The 14370-nt window shown below is 41.5% G+C and overlaps 1 protein-coding gene across 2 annotated transcripts; it reads right to left on the bottom strand.

Annotated features, from left to right (window-relative positions):
- Positions 1-4414: 4414 nt before the first annotated feature.
- Positions 4415-12475, bottom strand: dcaf10 (DDB1 and CUL4 associated factor 10). 2 transcript variants are annotated; one of them, XM_085767417.1, is made up of 8 exons: positions 12082-12475; positions 11850-12048; positions 9613-9726; positions 9174-9371; positions 7953-8155; positions 6967-7047; positions 6724-6869; positions 4415-4992 (listed from the first exon to the last, which is right to left on the bottom strand). In XM_085767417.1, the coding sequence occupies exons 1-8, from the start codon at positions 12458-12460 to the stop codon at positions 4621-4623; spliced, it is 1692 nt and encodes a 563-aa protein (XP_085623543.1). In that variant the 5' UTR covers positions 12461-12475; the 3' UTR covers positions 4415-4620. The 2 variants fall into 2 exon arrangements, with proteins under 2 accessions (XP_085623543.1, XP_085623542.1); XM_085767416.1 differs by having other exon boundaries at positions 11850-12475.
- Between the last annotated feature and the right edge of the window lie 1895 nt (positions 12476-14370).

The raw sequence follows: 14370 nt of genomic DNA, 5'->3' as shown, positions 1-14370 counted from the left end.
TTTTATAGAAGTATAAGATCAAAATAAGAAGTTATGGGACATTTTAAAGGATAGAGGACATCTACATAGACAGGCATCCTTGAATAATAATAATAATATTGACATTCACTCGACTAGACATGACTGTGTTTAGTTCCTCATTGTGGTGGATGATGCTGTAGTGTTTGTCGATTATCTGTGAAGAGACTGAGTTGAGGATTTAAGTGTCAGCTGGTCTGATTATGTGTCATGTATTTTTCTTACACTTTGTTTGACTGAAGTCCAACAGGACCAGACACTCTCTACAAATAAATATTCATTTTTATTTGTCTGAACTATTTTCTCATCTCTTAAAAGTTTCTGCTCAAGGAAACAGAACTGGTTTACAGCGATGACTCTGACTGCCCCCTAGTGGTTAACTCACATCAGTGCAAGTGTGAAAACATTTAAAAAACACAGGAAACAAACAGCAAAGAGTCAGCAGTGCAAAAGAAGCTAACCTTTTTTTTATTTCAGTGATAATAAGTACCGCTTTAGTATCATTGTCGGGATTATTTCCTGTGTGTGTGTGTGTAGCGATGTAGGAAAACAACAGTGCGAGCAGTTCAACATGTTTTTGTCTCTTCTTCACCCCCCTCCCCTCCCCTCCCCTCTTTAGCTGTGAGGTGACGGTGCACAGGTAACAACAGAACAGACGGAGGACATTCATTTGAGCCACAGCAGGAAACAGGTTAAAAAAACGAAACAAAAAAAAACAGAGGAACGAGGACTGATGACAAAACAAAACAAAAAAAACCTAACAAAAACACAAAGTTATTAATAAAAATGAACCCGGTTTTTCTCTTTTAGTCGCTTTACCTGAAGTGAAAATGGCAGATAAGACACTTCTCTCCGAGGAGCTCGTGAATATAAGTGAAATAATAATAAAAAAGCAGCAGTGAATATACAGCATGGCTGGCCATTCAACCTTAAGCTCAGTCAATTATAAACATAGCAGTCTATGGGTGAAAGTATTCAGGAGTGTTTATTAATGCCTGTAATTAGAGAAAGAAGGAGAAGAAAAAAGTCCCTGAATTGACTGAACTGAAAGTGAAATGGACTCTGAACAACAACAACAACACACATTAAACTGAGGTACTAAGTGTTAAAAGCTTCCTTCCTCTTACAAACAGGATCTTGTTATGGTTCAGACAACTTCATCATCGCCTTATCGTCTCAAATCTGACGTCAATTATCAATAACTTACATTTTTTATTTTTGGAAATTACACTTTCAACGTCACCTTATGAACTAAAGTAGCTTCAAAAACTCTTCTCGTCTAACTCGGCACAGGAACGTGAGTGAGCGTATTCCCCCAAAAACGTCCAACTATTATTTTAAAGACCAAGCTTTTGCCACATTTAAAGAGTTTGTTTGTTTTTTTCTTCTTTTCTAAATCCACCTTTAGTTCTCAGCTCGCAGCACCACCACAGAGGAGAAGCTCCGCCTTGTCCACACATACACACACACACACACAAAAAAAACAAAAACATATTTTGGCATCTGACAGCTCCACACCGAGCACATAAATAAGAAAAAGGGAGAATCTTCATAAAGGCTGGTAATGCATAGTAGTATACGCTTAATGTCTTCTATCTATTGTTTTGTTTTTTTTAAAAACGCAACGGCACGTTATTATCTTATTCTGCACTGGGACCAGTTTACATCAACACCCACACGTGTGCTTGGCTCTTACAGCAGCTAAACTACAACTGGTCGCAAACACGAAGCATCAACAGTCAAAGCAATCCGTTCGCTACTGAGAGAAGAACGAAAAAGAAACAAACAAAAAGCAAAAAAAAAAAAAAAACGCCTTTAGGAAAAACATTGTAAAGGTTAGAAAATGGATGAGATGAAGGGAAAAGAATCAAATACTGATGTGAAACGACGCTCTCTTTAACGTGAGACAAATGTTTCTTGGCAACAATAATGCAAAAGATGAAACCAACGATGCTGAGGCGATAAAACAAACTAACAAACACAAAAAAGACGAGGCTGGAAATGATATATTTTATCTTTTTGAAGAGACGAGAACTGATTTTACTGATCGGTCAAACACAGAAGTCACTGTTGACCTTCATTACTGTCAAAATGAGCACTGTATTTAATTATGAGGAGCTGGAATATTCACTAATGCACCCAATGTGTATTAATCCGCCACTAAAAGTAGTCCCAGCTTCTTAGCAAGTGTAAGCATTGATAAAAATCAGTTGTTTTTTTAAGTTTTACACCGTCAGTGCGAACCAATGAGCTTGAGCTGAGCGACACAAACAAGATGGAGACGATGGGTGGAGAAAAAAAAAATCTAGAATAACACCAGCCTCGTCTTTTTAGAGTAGACAAATGATATGTCATGATGTTTCAATACTGGTTTGTAAAGGAAGTACATTTGTAGATGTCAGCGTGACGGCAGCAGCTGAGCTTTCAGTTTACAGGATTAAAGATTAAAAACGCAAAACAAAAAACACGTGCGATGACTTGAACAGTGGTGAAAAGTGACCCTCCGAACACCGCGCTGTGAGTAGTGATGACGCCAACACACACACACCTGTAAAACCTTTAAAAAAACCTCCAAAGAGCATGAAAACAGGGCGGAGATGGAAAGAAAAGAAAGAACAAAGTAGAGGAAGAGTAAGAAAGGTGGAGAAGCGACTGTCCATGAGCGAAGGAAAAAGGCGTTGGTTGATGATGAGGTCCTTTAAGTCCAGAGGAGGAGGAGGAGGAAGAGGAGGGAGAAGAGGAGGGGTGAGGAGTCAAAGTTCAGATTGTTATGAGCAAAGAAGCAGCACCTGTAGAAAAAAGGCATGAGCAAGAGCGGAGCAGCTGAGAGCGACGCCATCCGCATTCGGGACGAGCAACAACAGACGCCAACGTCCGCTCGTCTCGTCTCGTCTGGGTTCAATGGATTCATGTGTCCGTTTGCATCCTTAGTGTTTGTTTGTTTTTTTTCTTGTTTTTTTCAGTTTTTGTCCCGAGACAGCGACACGTAGGCGTCTCGAAAACAAAGTCAAAGTCAAAGTTTTCCGCTGCTATAGAGTCCAAAATGAATCTTTAGTATGAAAAAAGGAGCCACAGACGACCTGCAGAGTTTCACTGTTGCATCTCTTGAGCTTCAAGGTTTTAGATTTTCTCAGTCTGGACTTTCATTTTTTTTTGTTTTTCTTCTTGTTTCTTTTATTTCCTTGCCTCAAAGTCTTTTTTGTGTGTTTCGGGTCAGACAGGCTGAAAGTTTCCATCCTCTGCTGCAGCCTGGTCAGGGGCCACAGCTGAAGTCTTTTCCTTCTTTCACTTTTTTTTTCTTTTTTCTCTTTCTTGCTCCAAACAAACTCAGTCTGCTTCACAGCTGCAGACCTGGGTCCAGAAGTGCTTCAAATATTGTTGTTTTTATTAGCATTAGGTGCCAGTTGGGAGGGAGTAATGAGTTTTCATTACATATAGTCTTGGCTGAGGCCTCAGAAACCTCACTGTGTTCAAATTAGTATGTTAAAAGGATAGTTCAACATTGTGGCAAATCAGCCCATTGCCATTAATCGCTATAGTCATAGCAGTAGGTTCGTTACCTTTAATTGTCGGTGCAAGCTATTTTTTAGAACGGTGGAGCAGAGCCGTGAGCTGCTCAGAGCTACGCTACGGAGGCTCATGGGATTTCTTGGTTTCCCTCATCAAACTCATCAATACACAATCCAACAACTCCAAAACGCACTGGTGGACAAGTTGTGACCTGCACATTCACCACGCTATGAGATAATAACAGAACGTTACCAGACAGAGTTGTTTTAGAGGTAAATTCATGCAAAACCGCTGATGCGCATTCCCGTTTTTCAGCAAGCAGTCTCTGCATTTCCTGGAAAACAACTCTGTCTGGTAACGTTCTGTTATTATCTCATAGCGTGGTGAATGTGCAGGTCACAACTTGTCCACCAGTGCGTTTTGGAGTTGTTGGATTGTGTATTTGATGAGTTTGATGAGGGAAACCAAGAAATCCCATGAGCCTCCGTAACGTAGCTCTGAGCAGCTCGCGGCTCTGCTCCGCCATTCTAAAAATAGCTTGCACTGATAAATAAAGGTAACAAACCTACTGCTATGACTATAGAGATTATGACAATGGGCCAATTTGCCAAAATGTTGAACTATCCCTTTAAAGTCAACTTGAAAAAACCTCCAGTTAAAACTGACATTTACACCACGTGTCACTTTATTGGAAATATCTGCATGCATGAACCCCACCCAGCTGTTGCAGCTGTAGGGAAATGTTATTTAGGGCTCTGACAGTTTGAGATTTATAAAAAAAATGCAATTTCTTCTGATGGTTTTGATAGAAATCAAATCGCTCTGTGGATAAATACTAGTTTTGCACAATAAATGTCAGCATATATTGGACGCCAAGGGTCTAAAATCATAGAAAATATTTACTTCTACAAACAATACGTCGAGCCAGTGCAATACTTTGACTGATCTTTGTGCAACTTTCAGAGTTATCGAACCTGGGCAGCACTAAATGCTTCTCGAGTCTCTTTCCAGACTCTCCAGGTTTTGAGCAGGAACCCTGACCGGGACCCAGGTCTGCGCGGCTGCTCTGTCCGTTCCCGCGGCAACTGGAGGCTAAAACTTGGGCTGGTAGAGCGCCACACGTCCGCTGAGGCAGCCCGAGGCCAGCTGGCAGTGCGTCGGGGAGAACTTGGTGGTGAGCACCACGTCGCTGTGCGAGTAGATGGAGCGGATCTCCCTGAGGCAGCTGGTCTGGACGGGCAGGCAGTCGGCCAGCTCGCCGCAGCGCTCGTCGAAGGCCAGCAGGCGGACGCCGTAGCCATACGGCGAGCAGATGAGCCGTCCGTCCGGGCTGAAGCACAGCTCCTTGATGTAGCCCCGCCCCACGTTGGCCTCCTCGATGTAGTGGGTGAGGCGGAGGGAGCAGCGGGGGGAGACGAGCGGGCGAGTGGGCGCTCCCTCCTGGAACTCGTACACACACGTCCACTGGAGAGAGAGAGAGAGAGAGGGAGGGAGAGAGGGAGAGGATGGAGGAAGTGGGATGGAGTCAGTGAAGTACTAATTAATATGACGTCATCGCCGGAAACAGTGCGTCAGAGCAGCATGTGACACAATCAGCAGCAGGAAGGAAGGAAGCAGCAGCAGTAGGAGACTGTAAATGAGCTCTATTTACGTCAGCAAATTTGATTTATTTTTACTTATTACAGTTTTTTTGCCCCTGATTTATTGAAAATTGTGGAAGAGTATAGAAAAAGAAAAAAACAATGAGAGGAGGGAGATTTTTTTTCATTATTCACACAGAAAAAAGTGGGAATGTTGAGAATAAAGTCAAAATTTCCTCAGATGAGGAGTGGAGGGCGACTGACAATTGAACCCATCCTGATATTATATCACATGTTTTTAAAATTTTCACATTTCAGCTTTATTCTCTAAGTGCATAATGAAAAATATATTCCTCCTCACATTTTCTTTTTTATCATAATACTCTTCTGTAGAAAATGAATGAGGTCTGAATCATTTGAGATTCCTGGGGCTGATCCCAGAGAAAAAACGTCCAAAAACCGATTAATCAGCTGATATTCCTCATTTTACATAAACACACTTCTTTTTTTACAATGATATGGTTCAAAAACTTGTGACAAATTTAAACTGGAGTCACAACTTTTTACTGTGTTACAATAAATAACTGTTAATATTCAAAACGGCCTCAGTACATCACTGCAGAAAATGTAAATTAGATAGATTTTGACCTACTACTTATTTTTTTTACCTTTATTAAATAATTATGCACATTCATTCACAAGAGAGCTACAACTGTTTTCATGTTGAATAAATTGAACTGATTGAATTGGCTGTTGTTGCAGTGTGATATTAATTTACAAAAAACAGTGATGATGTAATTCCTGTCGTACACCAACAGAGGTCAACAGAGGTCGTATACTATGACACATGTATCACTCAGTACGTTTACATGCAGAGCTTAATCGAGCTATGCTCAAAATTCAATTTTGGTGTCAAGTCGGACTTCTGTCCTTGTCTCAATTTACATGCAACTGAGAAAATCGAATAACTGACGGGGTCCGCCCCCTCATGCACCGTCACCTGTTGTTTCAGCGGGTTACGGGTCACCTCGTAAAAAACTGAATATAAACAACTTAGTAAGCGTAATAATAAATTCTCAACTGCAGTTCCCGACCAGATGCGGCAGTCTGGGCCAGATTCGCGCTGAGAATAGGATACGGGCTTCCTTTTTTTCTCTCTCTCTATCTTTCTCTCTCTCTCTCTCTCTCTCTAATAAAACAATCTGGCTGGTTGCGCTGTGTATGTGTGAAATGCATTGAATCTGCGCTGACGTTGTTTTTTTTTTCTTTACTTTGTGAGGTTCGGGTGGCTTCTCTGCTCCACTTAGTGCCGTCGCTACTGTTGTGGAGCATGCGCACATGCATTGTCCAGTTCTACTCCGACTAAGGTGTATACATGACGGAGAAAATCGAATTCCAATCGCATTATCTGGGTGTCTTAATCGGAGTTCTCCAACTCCGATTTCAGTCGGACTAAGGTGTTTACATGCACTTCAGTTGTCCAGTTATAGTCGGATTAAGGCAATAATTCGTTTTTTTCAAGTGTCATGTAAACGTACTGACTGTGTCTAGATTGTGTGAAGCGTCTCACTGTGACGAGCTCTAAGTGTTGAATCTGCAGCCGAACGTTTCTCACCTCCTGGTCGTCCATGTTGCTGGAGCAGCGGATCAGCGTGGCCCAGCCCTTCGGGTGCAGCTGCAGCGAGGTGATGCAGTTCCCCCGGTCCCTCTCTCCGGGGATCTCTGGAGTCAAAACCTCCAGACTGTTTCGTGGAGAAAGACCTGCAAGAAATTAAAAAAAAAAAAAAGGTTTGTGATTAGTTTTACTGTCCTGACACCTCATTTTATTCATTCAGTTTTCTAGCCTGAAGAGTCCGACCTTCTCTGTGAGGGTGGAGCTTGCTGGAGTCGTTTCCCTGTCGAGGAGTTCCAGCTGATCTGGACGCTGATGTGCCTCCGTCTGCAGAATCAGACACATCAGGGTCAAAATTTATTTTCTTTTAACTCGAATCAGCGCGATAATCCATTTAACATTTAATCAACAAAACCTCAGACGGTGAAGCTTGAAACATCTGAACAACAGCTAAAAACATGAATTATATCAGATGGAGAAAGTCAATTCTTTGCATTTATCAAATTATCAGGTTCCTACACATTTTAAATTTTCAAATTCCATACTTTTTCCAGACCCTAATTTCCGGTTTTTACTCAGTAAAAAAATTCAAATAATGTGTGACAAATAGATGTATATCATGTTAATAAAATCATGCAATTAATCATTTGTTTTCATTATTCTGAATTTATATGCCATTATGTAACCAAATAATTTCCAGGAGATTGTAGCTAGGTACAATAGCGCCTACAAAATAATGATGTGAATAAGACCAAACCCAGATAAGTATTAAGATACATATATTTCCATACAATAGTTTCCATTTCCATACTTTTCCAAACCTGGAAATGTATAAAATCAAATTCCATACTACTTTCCATACTTGCGTAGGAACCCTGTTAGATGATATGAGAATAAAACACTTGATTCAATATTTCTTCAACAACTAATTGAATAACAGCTAAAAACACAAATTATATCAGATGGAGGAAATCAATTCTTTGCATTTATTAAACTGTAATCAGCAAATACTTTAAATATCTTGATGATATGAGGATAAAAACAATCACTCAACCCTTTATTATTTCTTCAACCACTAATTGAATAATCAGTCACTTCTTTTGGCACTAAACCACTAAGAACAGTGAAAAAAAATAAACCAAAAAGAAAACACAGACTCAAGAGAGACCAAACAAAATATATGGAGATTTTTCAGTGATACAATTTAGCGTGTCTGTGTGTGTGATCCAAACCTGAGCTGAGCGGCGTCCGTCGTGCTCGCAGCATGCGGTAGCTGCCCACCTCCAGGGACTGGGTGAGGTCCAGGTCGTGGAGGATGAGCAGGTAACCCGACGACGTGGAGATGAGCATCTTGGAGCAGTCGGGCGTCAGACGCATCCTCATCAGGTAGCGGGTGTGGAAGAACTTTTTGTGTGGGCAGCCGTCCTCCGTAAACCTGCAGCGCGGTTACAGAGAGAAGCTTCTTTAAGTTGAAACTGGAAAGGTTTGATCACTATCAGACTTGATGCAGCCGGTTTGGACCGAGACAAATGATCCAAACTTTGAACTCTTCTACTCCTCGGGGTTAAAACTGGTTTTCAAGGCTGAAAGAATCTCATTCATTCACTGTAAAAGCTGTTTTTTTTATTTGATGGGGAGCTGAAGAAGGAGCCTGTTAAAAGTCAGTGATGTATTGGTCGTAGTTTTATGTGCAGCTGCTGCTGGTGCAACATGACGTCACCATGACAACAGACCCTTTTCCAGGTGGCAGAACTGATAGAGATTTGATGAAAAATACTTTTTTTTTCTTTATTTACACTGATATCAAGATAATTTAGCAAATTACCTTATGGCTCCTGGGATAATCAATGATTTTATAAATGAATGTTGACTTTCAATATCATAAAATCTACTTAAAGGGATACTTCACCCAAAATTGAACTTTTGGATCGTCCAAAACACACACTATGAAACATCCAAATACCTCCATGCTCCTCGTCCACTGCAATCCAAGTGTCCTGAAGGGATATAGTCCAGAGTTTACTTGAAACGATGTCATTTAGGACATTTTTACAGACTAAACAGTCCTGTATTGTGCTCTGACATTCACGAATGTGAATGTGAGAGCGCGCCCCCAGGCAAATTCAATGCAGGACTGTTTAAGCTATAAAAATGTCCTAAATGACGTTGTTTCAAGTAAACTCTGGACTATATCCATTCAGGACACTTGGATTGCAGTAGACAAGCAGTGTGGAGGTATTTTAGAGTGTTTTTGTGTAGTTTTATGGACGTTTTGTGTCGGGTGCTATTGACTCTCATATAAAGTTTTCGTTGGACTACGAACTTTGAGGAATAAAAAACTACTCCAGAGTATTCATCAGCATGAGGGTGAGTCAATAATGACTGAATTTAATTTTTTTGGTTAACTATCCCTTTAAAAATGCGCAGGTGACTTCCTGTGCGTGACGACCGACCTGTTAGTGTCCCATGTGATGACGTTGCCGTCGAAGCCGGACGTGACGAGGAGACGGGTGTTGGTGTCGTACTCGATGTTTTTCACCCAGCTGGCGTGGCCGTGCAGGGAGCAAACCTTCGAATTCAGCTTACGGAGATCCCATAATGCAATTGTGGTGTCGTCCGAGCAGGTGGCAAACAAACGATTGTCCAGAAACCTGCGGGGGACAAGACGGATTTAGATTTAGATTTAGAGTCCCTGCAGAATCAGATCACTCGAGTTAGTCTTTACACTTTGAGGGATCACACTGCTGCTGTTGTGAATCTTTTTGTTTCACTGCTGTTGAGCTTCATCTCTCTTGGTCCCGTGTGTCTCATATAAACTGTGTGAGAAGCCGGATGCCGCCGTCTTCTGTAAAAACCTCTCTGGATGATTTAAGATGATAGAAAGTAACAGACCTTATGTTGTTGACGCAGTCCTCATGAGCCTCCGTCAGCGTTTTGATGTGTCTGGATGAGATGGGATCAAACAGCAGGACCTCAGTCTGTTCGCAGGCCACAGTCAGCACGGACCTGAGCAGAGCACACACACACAAAACAGACACACACATGAACACACAGGAGGACTGAAGCATTCCTGGATCTAAAACAACAACCAGCTTATCATAAAACAACCCTATTTATATTATATTTACATATTCATTTTTATCTATCAATTTATTTTGATGCATTCAACTGAACTGGGCAAACTAGAAATTAACATATCGAGCTATTGTATTAGTTTTGTGTTGTTTGTTCTGCATCTGTGTTGTGTATCGTGAGTCTGAATGACATGGATGTGTATTGATGATAAATCTGTTGTTGTGTATTTTAGGGGACCCATGCCACTGTTATCTGTGCAATACTTTATTATGCCTACCAACACTGTGTATATCAATTTTATTATTTTCTTGTAAATAGCTGTATATATTCCTGAAACGTTTTGGTACATAAGTATATGTTTGTTTTACGTTTTTTATATCTCTATATTTGCATATTTTTCTACTTTTTTTTTTTTACCTTGTACAAATTCTGCTGTAACAACCAAATTTCCCATGTGTGGGATTAATAAACAGTTTTCGTTGTAGGCTTGTGATCTGGACTCTTTAAACTTTAAAAAAAAAAACCTTTCAGAAAGGTTTTAGTATTGTTATTTTTTACTGTTTTTATTTATGTGTATTGTGGAGCACCCCCCAACTTAGGTTTTTCACAATGCATGTACTTGTGCATCTGTGTGGCAATAAATATCTTGAATCTTGAGTCTTATAACACAGAGTCTGACAGGGAATGAACTAAATAAATACATAAAACCCCAAGAAAGAAAAAAACATCACTGAAACCTGTGGTCCGTCACCTGGCAACAGCAATAAGCTAAGTAACCTGGTATCATTCACACTTACAGACTGTGATAATTAGATTATTAATACTGTGTCATGAGATAAGATCAGTTTTCTGATGTAGAGAGTCTCAGGATGAGCGTGTTCATCTGCAGGTTTTTTAATCTCCTGCAAAGGTGCAATTTCCTGGAAAGACTCTCTCTCTCTCACACACGCACACACATATACACACACACAGACACGGTGTGTGTATGAGGGACATGTGTCGTCTCCTGCTGTTACATGAGCCCACACAAACAGCATTTGATCCAGACTGGACACAGCTTGACCTGGTTTGGCTGCAGGATTTATTTCCTACATCTGCTGCCACGGTCACCGAGGCTCACACCCTCATTACTGTGGGTGTTTACTGCGAGGGGCTTATGCAGCAGAACTATAAAAGGTTTTGTCTGGGGGGGGAGAAAAGTCAAGATAGAAGATTGTCTGATTGAATTGCCAGTTTGCAACTTTTACTTCACCAGTGAGATAAAGCAACGTGATGTTGAATTTTTAAGCACTTATCTGGTGTTCTTTTCCCCCAAAGCATTTTCAGTGCACTTGTTTCCCTGTAGTGAAGACACCTGTGCACACATGAGCTCCAGGTGGATGAGAGGCAGTGGTGTAGTCTTTGTGATAAACAAAGAAAAACATGCACTCTCTACACTTTCAGGAACAAACTGAAGAGGTGCACGGGCAAAAGTTGCACTTAAAGAAAAAGAAGAAAGGCCAGGACCACTCGTGTCCTTCTCATCGTCTTTTATTGCAAATTGTGTCTGCGCTTAAAACACACAGACTGGTTTCGACAACATCTTCCTTTCTTCTTTTTCTTTAAGTAGCCTATGTGATACTCAGGTATATTCAGTATACCCACTGAAAATGCATTCATATTTCAGTATACCCACTGAAAATTTGGTCGACCAGCAGAACTGAAATCAGACCCAAGCATTATATGTTTTCATGTGAGCTCTTTTAAAGAACTTTAAATCCTAATCTTGGATTTGCACTGTAAATCCTCTTAATTGTTTTAATACTAATCAATATTTCATGCTGCAAAGTGCAAACTCATATTTTATGCACTATTTTAATGTTGTTTTTATTTTATATGTTTGTGTGTTTTGTTTTTATGTAAAGCACATTGACTTGCCCCTTGGTATACAATGCGTATAAATAAAGCTGGCTTGCCTTGCCTTGCTCTGTCTACAACAAAACTATCTAACTATGTGATGCAGGTATACCCACTGCAACAAAGTAGACTACTACTACTAGCTACATGTTTCTTACCCGTCCGGGGAGTACTCCAGGTTGAACACGGCGCCGTGGGTCTGAGTGCTCAGGTTGACAGACTCCACAGCCGGATTCATGGAGCAGTACAAACTGGTCATTGTCCTGAAATTATCCCGAGCTGGGTCCACAAACACCCCGCGTCTGATAGTCCTGCTCTGCAGCCAGGAAAACAGGCTGTCTCCCCTAACGTTGCTGCTGCCGTTACCGCTGCTGCCGTTGCTACTGCCGTCGTTACCGCTGCCGTTGCTGCCGCCGTTACCGCTACTACCGTTGCCCCCGTCGCCGCTGCTGCTCCCTGTCTGCGGCGGCGGCGCGGTGGGCGGTTTGTTGCGGGGCTGAGGCTCCCTCTCCTCCGGCGCCGGGGAACCTGCGCTGCCGCTGCTCCTCCCGGGCAGTGGGGCTGAAACCTCCCGACGAGCGATGTCATCATCTTCCTCCTCTTCCTCCGAGTCGTCGATGTCAGGGTCTTCCTCTTTGTCGGAACCGCCGTTGCTACCGCTGCCGTTGCCGTTGCTACCGTTGCTACCGTTGCCGTTGGGCCTGTCCTCACGCGACTCGTCGGCGGCGGCGTCGCTGGTGCTGCTCTGCTGCTGCTGCTCCGAGCTCATTGTCGACGGCGTGAAGGCAAAAAGACGGACTCACTCCGACCGGTGGTCACCGACCTACCTACCGAGCATGAAACCGTGTCTCTCCCTCCAACGTCGCTTCTTCTTCTTCTTCTTCTTCTTCTCAAGGCGCCATGGCAGCAGAAGATTTTAGCTGCATAGTAGGTAAAACGTTACACAATTTATATTTTGATAGCTACCCAGACTTGGCAGCGCCTGGTGATGATGATCGCCGCGCGTCAAGTTAGCCACGGTGAGCTAACATGCTTACCGGAAGACTACAGACTTAACTTTCAAAATAAAGTACAGATGGTTATTTTTCAGCAGAATAAGAACTCGGACGTCTTGAATAAAAATAAAACACGTATAATCACTTAGTTGATTTCAATCCCACTTTTATTAATCCATTTAGGGCGATATTACGTATCAACACACCGTTTTGTGTTGATAGGTGTTTTAAGCTGAAAGGCCAAGGCGGAAGTGTGGTCTCTTTTTAGTTAGAGCAAATTGACTGTTTTCTCTTCACCAAAACAAATGCGAAATAAAAAGAAATTACGTATTTCCGCTTCCTCGTCGACTTTCAGAGGCATCGGATATTTGTTTCTGCCACTTGGTGGAGAAATGCTGTAAATTCATTCACATGTTTTGTACATGATTGTACATTCACGATGAAGATAAGAAACGTAGGCTATTATGTAATGTTTTGGCCTCTTTATAAGGAGGTAGGTCTTTTTTATGAGTTTTGTATTTTTTAAAACAACATTCAAGGTGAGAACTTCATGAAATGATTGTGTAGCTATAAATTGCACATGTTCAACATTTTATACAAATGTATAATTCAAATCATCACTTTTTAAAAATAATAATAATAATATATTCTGTTTAGTAGCCTATCAGATCTTGACCATTATTAAGCGGAATTATCTTCCACTACAACAGGGCTGTTTCTTCCACTATCACCAATATCTACATTTTTACTAGGCCTATATTCACAAATAATAAACATCTTGAAACAGACACAGTCTTCAAAACAGGGCCTCAAACTCAGCTAATAAAAGGGTCTCCACTTCCTTTCACACTGCAGTGTGAGTTGATATTGTCTTCAGTGATGCATATTGGGGTTCAAGTGAATAAACATAAAATACTGGTCCTTTGTAAGACCCTTTTTTGGGACCCAGGGAAGTTAAACTTCTTGTAATCTTCTTCTTCTTTAACTTCTACTGTACAAACTGATCAACAGAAGAAATAAAAATTGTGATCTGAAATAAACGGTGCCAGAGTTTTTCATTGTTGTGTGGTATAAGTACTCTTTTATTCGATACTTCCTATGAGCCTACAAATTATTGTCTATACCTGCTCTATCCCTTTGCTGTCAGTGTTGAATTTATGTGTGGTTTACAGACATTTGATGAGAATAGATATATGTCTTCCAGCCCCCTTTGTTTTCGTGGCACCAGTGAGAAATGATGACAGACACTTTTCCTGTGTATTCAAATGAGAGTTGACATGCTGGGACAGTAGATGTGCAGGATGAAGCACAGCTGCTACTGCTGCCAACAAACAGCCAGCTGCCCCGGAGGCGCTTTTACGCGCAAGTGAGTCAAAATTACAGTTTGTGTTGTGTTGTGTGTGTGCCTATTGATGTTTAGCATGTCTCGACACTGTGCCTTGTGTGTGTGTGTGTGTGTGTGTGTGTGTGTGTGTGTGTGTGTGTGTGTGTGTGTGTGTGTGTGTGTGTGTGTGTGTGTGTGCTGTAGAAATGTGTCCATGCCTTTCTGCCAACTTCACCGGGGGCTGCTGAAAAACCACTGTTTGTGGTGCAGAGCCAAACATGGATCAGGTAACTTCATTAAAAAACGGTTGTGGTTTAATTGCGACTAATTGGTGATGGGAGATAGACAGAGCTGGGGACA

Source organism: Trachurus japonicus, chromosome 22, assembly GCF_045865225.1.
Source record: "Trachurus japonicus isolate A0001 chromosome 22, Traja_1.0".
Taxonomy (NCBI): domain Eukaryota; kingdom Metazoa; phylum Chordata; class Actinopteri; order Carangiformes; family Carangidae; genus Trachurus; species Trachurus japonicus.
The sequence above is the reverse complement of the archived record's forward strand: the minus strand, read 5'-3'. Positions and strand labels throughout refer to the sequence as shown.

Bases quoted from the DNA above. Each gene is read 5' to 3' on its own strand.
- dcaf10 (XM_085767416.1), bottom strand. From the start codon at position 12,460: ATGAGCTCGGAGCAGCAGCAGCAGAGCAGCACCAGCGACGCCGCCGCC. The intron at 8,156-9,173 runs GTCGGTCGTCAC...ACCGCGCTGCAG, and splicing joins ATCACATGGGACACTAACAG to GTTTACGGAGGACGGCTGCC. The intron at 4,993-6,723 runs GTGAGAAACGTT...CTCTCTCTCCAG, and splicing joins GCAACATGGACGACCAGGAG to TGGACGTGTGTGTACGAGTT.